Source organism: Lissotriton vulgaris, chromosome 9 (assembly GCF_964263255.1).
Source record: "Lissotriton vulgaris chromosome 9, aLisVul1.2, whole genome shotgun sequence".
In the NCBI taxonomy this organism is placed as follows: domain Eukaryota; kingdom Metazoa; phylum Chordata; class Amphibia; order Caudata; family Salamandridae; genus Lissotriton; species Lissotriton vulgaris.
This window is the reverse complement of record NC_141697.1, coordinates 909,157,748-909,172,416: the sequence shown is the minus strand read 5'-3', so window position 1 is coordinate 909,172,416 and position 14,669 is coordinate 909,157,748. Positions and strand designations below refer to the sequence as shown.

The 14,669-nt window shown below is 42.4% G+C and overlaps 1 protein-coding gene across 1 annotated transcript in view; it reads right to left on the bottom strand.

The window, feature by feature from the left end:
• Positions 1 to 1,808: 1,808 nt before the first annotated feature.
• The window catches only part of LOC147692491 (adenosine deaminase domain-containing protein 2-like), a 539,931-nt gene continuing 527,070 nt past the window's right edge, over positions 1,809 to 14,669 (bottom strand). The window contains exon 11 of the mRNA XM_086936797.1: positions 1,809 to 3,248. Within this exon, the coding sequence (XP_086792923.1) occupies positions 3,069 to 3,248 (180 nt within the window). The 3' untranslated portion in view covers positions 1,809 to 3,068. The remainder of the gene's footprint in view (positions 3,249 to 14,669) is intronic.

Sequence of the window (14,669 nt, the reverse complement as noted above, 5' to 3'; positions counted from 1 at the left end):
TATAATTTACTTACAAACAGCAATACGCTTCATTCGCAGCAGTGGGACTAAGGGAGTTTTGTGTAAGCAGAGGTATTTTAAAAACAGAGTAGATGCTAAATTTTAGCCCTTGAAGAGGTTAGTGCAGGTCACGTCAGCCCTGGGGAAAATTATAGTAAAGTCCATATATATTTCCTTTCAGCGGTTAACGAGCAGGGGCAGCTTCGCAAAACCGTTTATCATTAGTAGGGTTGTCTTACTTAGAAATTTAGTAGTTAGCCGCTTCTTAGTCTACTTTGTGTTGGGTTCTATATGAAAAGTTTCGATGAGAGCTTACTGCTGGGGTTATGAAGAGGTGTGAAAGCTGTGTAAATCCAAGACTTAGTAACATCCCTCCCCAACGCATCATAAGCAGAAGAAAAGGGTTCAAAACTGGTTGCACTTTACAACTACACAAGACCTAATGAGGAAAACGAAGGCTCCGTATTGTTCGATAGCAGGTTTTTAACATTGTACTTTACTATTTCTGACGTTCCCATAACGTACAGTGTGAAGTAATGCAACTTGTGGACTAGTACTCTAGAAATAAACTTCAGCATTAAATCTAACAAGTAATCCTGGAGTAATAATGCATTGTTTGGAAGTTAAACGAAAAAAATCCTCAAGACCTGGAAAAATGTATTAATGCTGTGCTGTTTATTAAAAGCTATAGTCGGTCTGTGGTAGGCTTTAGGGACAAATATAGTAAATGGGAAATAAGTGCTCATTCAAGCTAAGAATGCAGAGGCAGGGTGTGCGAGTCGGGGTACTGACGCATAAGAAAATCTACACACTTAGTAAAAACCCTCTGTCCGATTACTTTCAGAAATGGCAACTGTGCATGGCACAGCACCTGATTTCCTTGGCCCCTCACTTCTCTCTCTGCCCAACCAAGTTATGTCTGCGTACTTTGCACCCATCACACATTACGCACACCCATCTGTCTGCCACTGCATACCTCTATGCGATATGAAGTTGTAATTGGGAACTTGCTAGGGCAGAGACACAGGATTCAAAGCCCCTTTCTAGGCAAGAGCTTTTCAATTAAACAGTGATCAAACTGTTCTGTAACAGGCGCAACATTTCTGATCCAGGAGTAATGTTTTAGGTCGAGCCTTCGGTGTGTTTGGCCGTTTACTAGTGGCATTTGAAGTAACAACAGATGTTGTAGCACCAAGGACAATGTGCTGCATGGTTAAATACAAAAGCAAGACCTATTGGCGATGCAAATGCTTGATCGGTTTAATTTTGCTCGCTGCACTGCTTTGGGTAAGGAAGATCGTAAATGAAACTCTTGTGTGACAACCATATAATGAGATTGCAATACATGGTGGGAGAAAAAGGTCCCTGATCCAATACTGAGTCTTTTTATTTTAACTGAATTTGTGAATTCTCCATAGATTTGTGAATCCATGGAAGTATCCAAAATAGGATAGTCCAGATATCTTTAAAGTGTAACCTCTTCATGCCCACCCTGGAAAAAAAATTCAACACTAATTTATCCAAAATGATTAACTGGATTTTCGCCAAGCAGAGGCACTTCCTTGAGTAAAGTTCTACTTACATGCAAAGTATGGTATACTTCCATTAAGCAGTTTTCGGTATTGAGGAGCAAAGAATGCCACGAGAGCTAAAATGGGAACTGTCACTTTTTGAATCCTTCCCTCTACAGGTAAGAACAGTTATAGAAGTTGACCAACATTGAGCCAACGTTCAAGCACCCTGAACAAATTACGTGTAGCAAGATAGGCCTGCCAGAACTACACAACTTACACCACAGAAAGTAGCAGAGCAACAAAACAGTGCATTTTTATTTCAAAAGTTAAAGTGATAACACTGTAGGCGCTGACCAACTGTACCTTTGCATTGGGGCTCTCGGATGCCTAGTATGGATCACATAACTTAACAAGGAATTTAAAAAAAAACACCACAAATGTAACAAGAACATCAAGACTAGGACATTTTTATCTCTACATACATGCCTAATTTTTCATAACATACATGCTTATATATTTTAAATGTAGGCAAATGAACAAAACTCAGAACTTGCAAAACAGTGGGCACCAGAAAATAAAAATTAGGTTCAGTTACATACAAAATGAATTTCAGCTCTTGGGCGCTATCATGGTTACATCAACACCTAGTAAAATCCCAGAAAATCTTCTTACTGATTGTTTTTGGTAAATTCTTAATTTTGGGGTATTTTTGGGAAAGTCAACCTGAATCTCGTTTCCATGCCTGTGGGAAATCACACAAACAAGAATAAATAAAATAATTAACATACCAGTAGCATATTTATCTAAAATTAAAATCAAAGGAACACAAAGGGCATATCTTGCCTTCCACAAAGCCTAAATAAAATTGCTGAAACGAAGAAATGAAACCGTTCCTGGCCCAGTGTCCTTCCTAGACTGGAAAGGTAAATATTATTCATTGGGCTGTTCTTCAGGTAGTAGTGCAGTGAATGCATCAGGGATGCCAATAAAAAGGTTTTATTTTCTACGTATGGGTAAAGAAGGCTCAATATTGCACTCTTTAGCAGGTCAGTAAGAACTGAGAATTTTTTTTTAACCTGCAGTGTAATACAGAACCGTACCGGACTGATAGATAGGAGATCCAAAATGCTTGGACTTAAGCTGGACATCTATTGAACAGATTCCTTCGTGGTCCATCACCCAACACAATGCACGGCTGGTCCTGGATTTTGAAGATGGAAACTATTTCCTCAAGCTAATTTGCCCTCAATTTGCATGGCAGAATGTGGCTTTCATGTTCTGTATTTGGGATCAAGCCATTTGAACCCACAGTGGTTGTCTCGCTTCAGTGTTTGATTGGATGGTTCTTCCATGCTAAGTCAGCCCGGGATAGAAATGGACTGAGCTACACTGGATGCCTGCCATTTTGTATCTAGATCAAAATACTTTGGTGAGAGATCTCATAATCTGTCACACACAGCTTTCACACTAAGCAGTCTAACAGCATATGAACAACTCTGGTGGTATCTCTAGACGCTGTGACCAAAGGATCTTTCAGCCGCCTTCTCCTGTATGCTATACAGTGACAGGTGTGATGACATTTTGGGTTTGTTGCTTCAGAGAATCCTCCGGTTGACTTTGTTCCCTGAAACCAAAATTGTCCACAAGAACCTTCTGAGGCCACGTTCCCATACCTTTGGCAACCAAAAGCTTGTAGAACTGAGCTTTGGCTAGCTGGTAATCCTCTGCCTTCATCTGCAATAAACCAAGAAAAATGCATCTTTTAAGATTTGCTCATCTATTACATTTGCATCATTTCATGCATTATGTGAGCAAATCTGTCCCAGTAGATGAGCTTTGTGATTAACATAAGATACAATTGCCAGCATATAACTTTGTTGTGCTGTTTTAGAACGAATCATCAAATTCATCACGGTCTCTGCTTTGTAAACAGCTTAGTTTGTCATCTCATCACTGTCCAGGATTGAGCTGTAACAAGTTATATGCCCTGATGAAGGATCAATTTTCCATCGTTGCCATTCCACTAGTTCATCTAGCAGTTTCACAATCTACCAATACTTTGTAACATCACTTAGAGAACACTCTCTCATCATTCCCATCTTGTGAGAGAGCAGGGTAACTCCCTACTGTACCCAAGCTGCTTTCTCACCTTTCCCCTAACCTTCTCTTCTATTTTAGAAGATAATTTGATCTCTGAAGATACTATAAAAAAAAACAATAGGTGGTGCCACAAGATCACGACAATGCCTATCCTTTTGCAAGTTTGTAATCAAATATAACAAACATTGATAAAGCCTCAGATACACAAATCGATTCACACAACGATATAGTTCACAAATGCACTAAACTATGCAGATGAAGCAGTATACCTAACCTTTCATGGACACAAAGGTCAACACTCAGCAGTGGCCCACACGCACACCAGCATAAAAAATGTCTCATGCAGAGCTCAATTATCACCAATACACACAGTCCACCCATTATGCAGTCCCCCATACAGAAAGACAAAGAAACAAATACACATTTAATGTTATATTTGTAACTTATGCAAAGTAAAGTTCACACTGGTGTTGAAGAGCTAGGACATAGGGAGGGACACTAGGCACTGCTGTTTGCACTAGCGACTGAGCCTCATGCAATACCTCTGGAAAAAGAATTTCCAGAGTCGGGGAATAGATGGATATCCCGCACATTGGTCTTCCCTAGAAGCAGCAGAGGTTGCTTTACTGGTTATTCAGACAGCACATACATCTAGTGAACATTATACACACTATATGGACAGAGTTCTTCAGGGACTCAAGTTGTCAGTAACATTTCTGGAATCAACGCCTGGTGTCAATCATGGGCAGAATAGCAAGGAGTAAGATGGTGTTTCTCCCTCGCTGCCTATATCTCCTTCAGAGCTCAATGTGCTTGATCCCAAGATCGGCCTACCAGGAACCTTTTGATTTCACAGGAGGAGTAAGCTCAGCATGGATATATTGAAATTGGACAGGAATGAGGGAGTCTTGGGACTTCTAGACCTGCAAATTTAATATATTGCGGGGCTGTTGCAATATGCAACAACATGGTGCGATGAAGGACAGTATTGGGAAAAGAGGTAGCTAGCAGGCACAGTGAAGGAGGGCGAACTTCCAGCGCTTCCTAAGTGAGGCACTCATGTGCCACATAGATGCCCTTTTGTGTTTAAAAAAAAAACCTTTTTAGACAAGTTGCACAGCAGCATGGCTTAAAGAAAAAACAAGCGCTATGGCGCGGTCAACACTGGCCGCCTCATAACAATTTCCCCCCATTAATGTCAGCCATATTGCTCTGCAGCCCATGCTGCTTTGCAACTTGTCTAATGAAAACATTTACAAAGCCAATCGATATCACATAGGCAAAACCCATTAGCTTTGCCATCACTTAAACTGGCTGGCGACAGTAGATAAGATTTTTCTGGTGACAACTACATAAAAACAATGCCTAGTGGGATCAATACCGAAGCCTTAAAAGGGCCTGAAAATCAGGAATAGGTTTGCGGATTTGGGACTGCTGTTATCTAAGACAAACACTCATACACTGGCTTTACCTTACGGTCCTCCAAGTTTTAAACACAGATAGTTGACCAGACTGAGTAGGATATAGCAGAAGAGTAGTGGGGGAATTTGGGAGTCTGGGGGGGAAATGGTCACTCTGCTGACAGTAAATACGGATTACTAAACATTCACAATTAAGTGACCACTTAGATAAATTGTTGGATGTGGAGATTAGCGCATGGGGTGGATTGGACGAAGCAAAGAGGCCCAGAAATTGGAAGGATTGTTCAAACTACACATAGGACACCATTCCTCTTGTATGTAAGCAGTGTTTCCTGCACTATTTTCTGGGGTTCCGTCCATCTCCCCGGGTTCCTTGCATGGCAAGGGTTTTCTACTCCAAGACATTTTGGAGAAGGGTGCCCAACAGTCTTTCGCCTGCACCCCCATCCTGCAATCCCATACACCTACCTACTCCTAATCTTAGGGAACTATAATCTTTCCGCCACTCTGCACTAGATCTTTTGATAACATGTGAACAGCCATATTAGAGGTGTATGTATAAAGACCGCACCCCAAAACGAGTCCTTTGCTTGACTTTGTGGATCTGCGGTCAGAAGACCACCTTGCCTGACTCCCAGCAAGGATCCTGGGAATCCAACATTCTAAAACTTACCACGCTGCTGAGAATCTCAACCCCTGCTGTCTTCTGGCTGCGACTGTCAGATTGGATCCCCTGCAAAGGAGGAGGACTACAACATTCACTAAAGGTAAGAACCATACATAGCACCGGGCTACACAGACGTTTCAGGCTGGACAGTGTTAACTATCCAGCTCCTCACGACAAGGACCATGACTCCAGAGATATATGGATTTGTCCAAAGGTGCACGACGTTGAGAAAATAGACTTTGGAACAACTGCAAGAACAGTCTCTTGGACTAAAGTTTAGAACATGGTTCCAGCTGACTAGTACTTGCTTTGGGCTTGTTATCACGGACAAGTGGTAGAGATCTCCCACAACATTGGAGCCAGGTAAAGGACATTGTGTGCCTGAGAAGTAAGGTTCTAAGAACAAGAGTACTTTTGGGGTAAACATTACTACAGATCTAATTGGGTGTGTTCCACTGCAGATTGTTAGCAAGGATCCACATGGCGCTTCCTGGAGAAGAAGATGCTAAGAGACAAGCCGAGAACCTGAAAGAGAGACAGAGACTGGACCAGGGTAACCAGAAGACTCATCACTCCAGTAGCTCCTCTCTCTTCCCAAACCCTTCCCTTCAGGAACACCTGCCAGCTCACTGGGTGTATTCTTACGTAAAGAGGTGTTCTTGGGAACAGTGGACAGCACCACATCGCCCATGTGAAACGCCTGGTTTTCAGTTGAGTGGCAAGGCTGACAAGAAGCACATGACATTCAACATCCCCTTAACTGTAAGGAGAGCGTACAAAGGTTTGTAAGTATGATGGGCTGCTAATACTGAGTGGAATTTAGTATCACTGTAATGCTGTGTTTACATAGATTATTGTCACGTTATTATAACGGTCAAATGGTAAATAAATGCTATTGGTTGCTTGTATAGCTCTTTAGGCTGTTCGAAGGCCACATTAAAATGCTAGATATTAAAGTAGAGTAGAATGGATGAAAAATGAAACAGTGGGGAAGGAGCTTTGTGTTTGGAATTCTCTGTTCCACGTCAGTGGTAGTTAGAAGCATCTTTTGATGTTTAGTTGGCAAAAAGGAATTAGGAGATGAAAATATACTATAATAGAGGGAAGAAGGAGCAGAAAAGGGTCTATCGTTTAAATCAAGTTGTGATGGATAACAGTTTGTGGGATAGGGGCCTGATGCAGGTTTAAGAGACCGGGAGTGCCAGGTACCTCGGTTTACAAAACAACAGACAGAACGTAATGCAGGCAACAAAGACACACACCAAACAGCACAGAGGGTCGGACATCACACAACAGGAAAAATGGAAAGAAAGTGCATTGCGAGGATGCTGGATGTACACTTTTTGTATATTTATTCTTTAGACCTTTTGTTGACAAAGTGAGGTAGAGGAGAGGTTGGTATCAATGCCTAATCAAGTATTGGCGTCGCCTTACAGGAGCCACTTCTTCTGGGTGATGGAATACTTCAGTCTCCAGGCCAAGTTAATGATTTCTCTTTCAAATGAACACCCACTGATAACACTGAAGTGCCCTGTGCATGCCCATAGCCCCGTTATCAATATATAATTTTGCAATCCAGCACTTTGATTTCTTTAATACTAACATATGACTCAGGTTGTTAAGTAGCACACTCAAGACTCTAGGGGCCCGATGTAGGTATCGAAATACCGGTCGGAAACGGCCGAAAATACCGATTTTCGGCCGTTTCCGACCGGTATTTTGATAATGATATGTAGGGCCATTTCAAAATACAGAATCGGTAATTTTACCGATTCTGTAAAATACCGAATCGGTAAAAATACCGAATCTGTATTTTGGAATGTAGGTAGCACTGAAATCACTGCTACAGGGGTGTAAGAATTCATCATTTACCACCAACTAGAAGTTGGTGGTAAATAATGAAAACCCTCTAAAAAGCATTTTTTTGCTTTTTAAACGGTGCCATGTTGCAGGCATACATGCCCTTAGGGCATGTATGTCTGCAACATGTGCACCTATACATAATTGAGGGGTGCAACAGGGTGTCAAAGTGACACCCTGCCACCCTTCAATGTTTCCTTAAATTACCGAATCGGTAAATACCGATTCGGTAATTGGCATTCATTCCTATGGGCCTCCAGGCCCATAGGAATGAATGGCAATTACCGAATCGGTATTTACCGATTCGGTAATTACCGAATTATTCCGATTCGGTAAATAATTTGGTAAATATACCTACATCCCGATTGCCAGTTCTTAAATACCGAATCGGTATGATTCGGTATTTAAGAATCGGTAATCTGGGATTACCTACATCGGGCCCTAAATGTACAATTCAGACTGGTAGCAATACCTAGCATGACTGTAATTTCTGTGCAAAATGCCTGATATGTTGTCCGAAAATCCAAAAGGACGCACTTGTAATTGATGGTCTGAAGAAGCCTGATGAATACCAAATATATGCTTGATTCCTTTTCACGTATGATGCTAAAGTTGGAAACCTTACACTTACTTACAGTGTTCTCAAATATATTTGCTAGCTGAAAAATATGAACATAACAATTCCTCTGAATGCAGATTTGGTAAGCTCAACATAGAGTACAGGGAGCAAACTAGTTAACTAATTTCATATTCCTGCTTGTAAACAAACTAAACGCGTCGTGGCATTAAACAAGATGGAACAAAAACAAATGAAACGCTACACATATTAAAGTTCTTTTACTGTGCCATTTCGGTTGTCCTGCTTTCACACAAATCAATGTTTTTACAGTTGGCAACAAGAATAGCAACCGCGAAACATTTTTTTTTTACCATGCTAAGCTATCTACACCTGTTTATTGTTCTTCATGGAGTAAAACACAGCAATGTGAGGAGGGTGTAGCAATGTGAGGAGGGTGTAGCAACGTGTTATGTAAACAAAGGGTCTGGTACCATCCGCTGATAGACATTGATATGGATCACCTTCCACACAGTAGCATAGGCAGGGCGAGCCTAGTGTGAGCAATTGAAATGGCCACTTTCACAGCTGCAGTAGTATTAAAGTACAGCAATAATCAGAACTCTGGGCCCTGTGCCGCTGCACCACTGTTAACTATGCCACTGCTTCCACAACAAAGGCTAGACTCCATGCGTTCTGTGTACAAATGGTACCAGCACCAGCAGCTCACCACTGAAAATGAAACATTGTATTAGCACGTAAGACAGCAAACTCCATTCCAGTGTCGTTTCTCTCCCACACCATTCTCTCTGAACCAATCGCAAACTAATCTGGCATACCAACCCCTTCTTGTACATCAACAATATTTTGTCATGCCTGGCACAAGCGCCATTACGTAAAATCTAGAAAATACAGTGATGCCGTTCTTATTTTTGATTTATGGAATGGAATAGATATTTGTATAGCGCAAAACTGCCACCCTACGGGTATCCTGGCGCTTGGATCAAGGATGGCATCAATAGCAGAGTCAGTTGTCAATAGCAGAGGAGCTAAGAAGCGTTCCTTGGAAAGAGCCATGTTTTCAGACTCTTCCTAAACCCGATCAGTGAACTTTCCTGCCTAAGAGTCAGAGGCAGCGCATTCCAGGTATGTGAGGCAAGTACTCCGAAGGCTCTACCCACCTTCCGGGACCTCTTAAACCTGGTAGTTGTGATCAGATTGGTATTGGATGAACGGAGCTGCCGCCGTGGGTTATACCAAGTAAACATTTCTTGCAAAGGAATAGGACTCTGTCCATGTGCTGCCCTATAGAAAATACAGAGTGATTTAAAGCAAATTCTCTCCTTGATGGGCAGCCAGGGAAGATCTCTTAGCGCCAATGTCGTGGAAGTCCCTCGTTGTCTGTTTAGCGCCAGCTTTGCTGCCATTGCCTGTATTCTCTGCAGCCCCTGCACAATATATTGTGGTGCTCCCAGGTACAGAGAACTACAATAATCCAACCTACTCCGTATTACACTTCTCACTACAAGTGGTCGAGTGTCTTCTGGGAGTGGGGGAGGATCTTACGCAATACTCGCAGCAATGAAAGGCACACACTGGCAGTTTTGTTGGCTTGCATATCCATTTGGAGATTCTTATCAACCATAACTCCCACATTGTGCACAACTTTAGCTGGAGTCAAAGGTTCCAAGGTAAGTTTAAACTCTGTCGGCAGGTGACAAGACACTCTGGTGGCAGGACAGTACACCACCTCTGTCTTTCCCCCATTAAGCTGTAAGGAGTTTTTCCTGAGCCAACTTGCCATTTTACACATACACTCCTGGAAGGTGTCCATAAACACCGCTTGTTTCCCCTCCAGGGAGATTATCAATATAGTGTCATCTGCATAGTTGACCAGGTCTACCCCAAAGGACTTAATGATGGGGAATAGGGGGCGCAGATGTTAAAAAGAATTGGGCTTACTGCAGAGCCCTGTGGCACCCCTTGATGTACTGGCGACATGTCAGAAATAAACGGCATTAAAGACACAGCCTGTTGTCTTCCTGACAGGTAAGACCGAAGCCACTGGAAGGCCCGCCCTTTAATCCCTATGCTTTCCAATCTCTCAACCAGCATGGCATGGCTCACCGTATCAAATGCGGCTGACATGTCCAATAATACTAGGACAGAGGAATCACCATTGTCAGCACGCATTCGCAGATTGTCCATTACCCATGCCAGTGCGACTCAGTCCCATGTCCTGGGCAAAAGCCAAATTGATCCCTGTCCAGCAAAAAGTTGTCCTCGAGATAGCATGATAGTTTTTGCGATGCCACTACCTTATTGCTTGTACAGGTTGGGATAGATAGATCCCTAACTATATTAAAAAGCACTTTTGTGCTATTGGGGGCTTGTAGAATAGAATTGGCATAAAAATCTGCTTTGGCCCTAGCAATAGATTCTTTATACTGGATCTGAATTAATTTCAGCGCTTTTTTGTCCGAGTCCAAATAGGCCCTCCTCCACCTTCTCACCGCCCTTTTCTAGGCTCGGCAGGATACCGACCACCTCTGTCTCGGCCTGTTTCGCAAACAAGAGGTCCAAAACATGTCCTCCTGAATGAGATGGTTGCATTACCATTTGTTGGAGACCAAGATTCTCGCAAGTATGCTTTAGATCCCTTAGATGGTTATCTAAGCTACCATTATCCCATAAATTAAAATCTTCCAATACCAGCATACGTGTATGGCTTAGGCTCAAGTCAATGATAGGAATTTAATGCTATAGGCCCCCGGGGTCTATAGCAGAGGACCCCTGTGAGTAACCTGCCCGTAGTCTCCTGGAGTGAGAAGCCCAGCCTTTCAATCCCAGCGACCTCATCCACCTTTAGGGGTGCAAAATCCCATTCTTCCTTAAAAAGCACCCCAAATCCCCCTCCTCTTCCAAGTGTCCTCGGTTTATGAAATATTTTATAGCCATCAGGGCAGGCAAAGCCCATTTGCACCAGGGAGTCTGAGGTGGTCCAGGTTTCCGTTAAAAAGAGGACATCCAACTCCATATTTTCTAACATGTGGATACCTCTTGGTAGTGTTTACCCAGGGATCTGCAATTGATCATTCCACAATTAAGGGTGTTCTTACATTGAGCCTTATAAGTAGGTAATGGACGTATCTCCCCTTTGTACTTCTTACCTATGGCGAGTAGCTGTTCCCTAGTATACACTAATCTGTTCTGGATTGAACTACAACGGGCAGCGTGGCTGGCGCTGTGCGCGACCAGTGCGCAGACGGGCTTGCCTCTGGCGCACCTGCTGCACGCTTGCATTGCCAGTTTTTAAATAGGTAAGCGAGTGCCCAACCACTAGAACGCAGCCCCCAAAGTGCGGCCGAGCTCAAATCCCCTCACCTAAGATGGCGCTCGAGAAAGACGCCCGCGACTCTATTCCCGCTAAAATAGAGGGATGGCTGAGGTCAGTTTTAATGTGCTAGTATGAGCTAATAAAAAACTGCATGTTTAAGCAGAAAGGCTATTTTAAAATGATTTTAGTAAGATTTTTCCACACAAGTCTCAAAAAGTCCCAAATGCCCCAGTTAAAAGCTATGACAGCTACCGATCTCCACACCATGCACAAATGAATGTCAGCTATTTTAAACACTTCTAAGTTCCAGATTTACAACTACAGCAGTGTCTTTGACCTTTATTAGAAAAAACAGCAGTTGTTGTGTTTGCTCAGTCGTGATTTGCTCAACACATTCATCTGGATTATAAAGCTTGAGCACAAGGCTACTGCATGCAGATCACTTACTACGGTTCTCCACCGTGTGGCATGAAGGTGAGCTACACTGTATATGAATCTACACACCAAGAGCATAAACGTGCTTTAATCGAATAAAATCACATGAATGCCATTCCACAAGACGAGCGTAAAGTTAGTATACAATTCAAACATGTTGAGTCTGCACAATATGCTGAAAACAAAGATATCAATGCATTTATGAGCACTACATTTTTCTATCCATGCTTGGCTAATATATTTTAAATACAATTTTTAGATGCACATCACCCAAGTTAAAATGTCACATGTATAAACCTACTGTTTTAATGATGTGATAGAGTGTGAGTTTTCCACCTTTGTGATGTAATGCATTCCCCTGTCCCATTGGCATTGCGTGTCACCCCATCCCCAACATTCTAATGTTGGGTTGCCTTGTGGTCGTTAGCCAGATACCTGAGAGCCAGCTCTTGCAACTGGACATGTCTAAGTAATAAATTCACCTCAATCCTGAAGGGTCTCAGAGTCATCTCTACAAAGTGGCGACGAGCAGATCAACAGACCTCGATCCCGCACTGGATGTCATTTTCATCAGCCCTTCGAAGATGGGAGCATGCTGTGAGGAGGTGTGGGCAGTGTGCATTCCTGGAATCATGTCCGACTGCGTTTCTCAGAATCATCACACCTGCTTTGTTGGTTCATGGATCCGGAGCTGTTTTAGCAGAGATCATGCCACAATGGTGAGCTGGCCATTGCTCCGCAACTGAGGTTTCCTCACCGAGACCCAGCGTGAAGTGATGACATTGTGGTTGATAGGTCAGTGAAGCAATCTGCGTGCTACGTTCGTGTTGCTCAGGTGCACGACACACAGGCTTTGGGAAATAACGTTAACCTATGTTTGGTGGCCATCTTGGAAGGAATATTTACAGTGCGTGTGATTGTATCCGTGGCAACGCTCTACTCTGCAAGAAGTGTCACCCGAGAGGACATTCAAGTAGTTAAATTTCTCGGTGTTTTGTTTGAGAAGGGAATGTCGTAAAGAACTGTGAACTGTTATAGGTCGGCGATTTCTGCTGGCCATTCTTCAAGTCATGATGTTTCTATTGGAAGAAGTCCTTTGGTTTGTAGAGTTAAGAAAGGGATTCGGATTAAGAGACCCCCCCGGAATCCAAGTAGAAGTTTTTATGGGATGTCGCCATGGTTCTGAAGTTGTGAGTTTGTCAAGTAATAAGTTCTTGGAGTCTAGGGAATTGTCCTGGAAGTTAGCTACCTTATTGTGTCCTATTTCTTTAAGGAGGGTTTTGGATGTCAATGTCTCTACGTTTAGGAGATTTTAAGTCAGTTGAACATGATTCAAAATGTGTTTTAGAAAGCTTTGAACATGCATGCTAGCCTCCTGTCTTGACATAAAATTGCAATTCGAATAGGTTTACAGACTATTGAATCAGGGTTTTATTAAAGAGAAAGGAGGCTAGCATTATCCCACCCACCCACCCACCCACCCTTCCTTTGGGTGTGGCATAATTCTTTGTCTAAGTATGATTAAGAATTATTTATTAGGAAATTTGTTTGGTACAAGTATTACGAGGATGTTTATGCTTGCTAAATTTGTTTATATGTTTTGTTGTAGAGAATTAAAAAGGGTTAATTCAGTGTTTTTGGTGTGAAGAAGAGCTGGAAGAGGCAAACGAAAAGCTAAAGATGTTGGTGGTCGCATGCTATTTATGGATTTGAAGATTCTTTTGTTGATTATGATGTTTTTGGATTCCATGAGCTTTTACTGGTGCTGCTCAGAAGTGGAAATAATAGAGGTGGAAGCGTTGGTGAAGAAAGCGGAGCTGGCATTGAGATGTGCCAAAGCGGTTCTTGAAGAGTCAAATGAAATCAAACTGGTTGGTAAGTTTAGTTTAACAGGAAGAAGAAGATCGATAACAAAAGTAAAAATAACTCAGCGGTCTTGCAAGGGAAAACGTACTTGAGGAAAAGAAGAACACTTGGAGGTCACCAAGTGACAAACAATGTTAAGGCTATCACTTTGGTTCTGGGGAGCATTTAATGTATTTCATGAAGTGTCCAGCTAAGTTTTAAATATGTGCACTTTGCAGCATGGTTAGGCAGTATGCCAAATGTGTAGAAGAAAAAATGCTAATTCTAATAGAAAGGTACAGTGTGTGCAAGAAGATAACAAAATAAACTGAGGTTTCGGAAGATTCAGATTCCTCTAATGTTAACTGTGTCTAGCATAGATTATGACATTTGGGTTGTAAATCACGTTAAAGGTGGTATCCGATTCTGGGTGTTACCATCGTAAGTGAACACATTTGGAAACATCACTTTGTTGACAAACTGGGTGTCCATCTTTAGAAAGAAAACAAGTTACTTACCTGTAACTGTGGTTCCCCAGTATTGGTAACTTTCATAGATTCCCATGCTTATGTATCATTTCCCCGTCGTCGGAAAGGGAGTCTCTGTAACAAAAAGAACATAGCAGTAGGTACAAAAGAGAAAGAAAAAGGCCTAGGCCTCATTCCCTTTTGTATCATATCCGCCTCTTTTTGTAAAAGAGACCAAACTTAGGCATAAGCCAATCAGAAGAGTATCACCCCTTAGAACCCTCCTGAAGGCACCTCAGAGCCTCAGATTTTCGTAGCCGTTGTGGAACAGTCACCATATCTGCTGAAGGCTGAGCTTTCCTCAGGGAGGTGGGTGGGCGCATGGGAATCTATGAAAGTTACCAATACTGGGGAACCACAGTTACAGGTAAGTAACTTGTTTTCCTGCCCCAGTATTGGAACTTTCA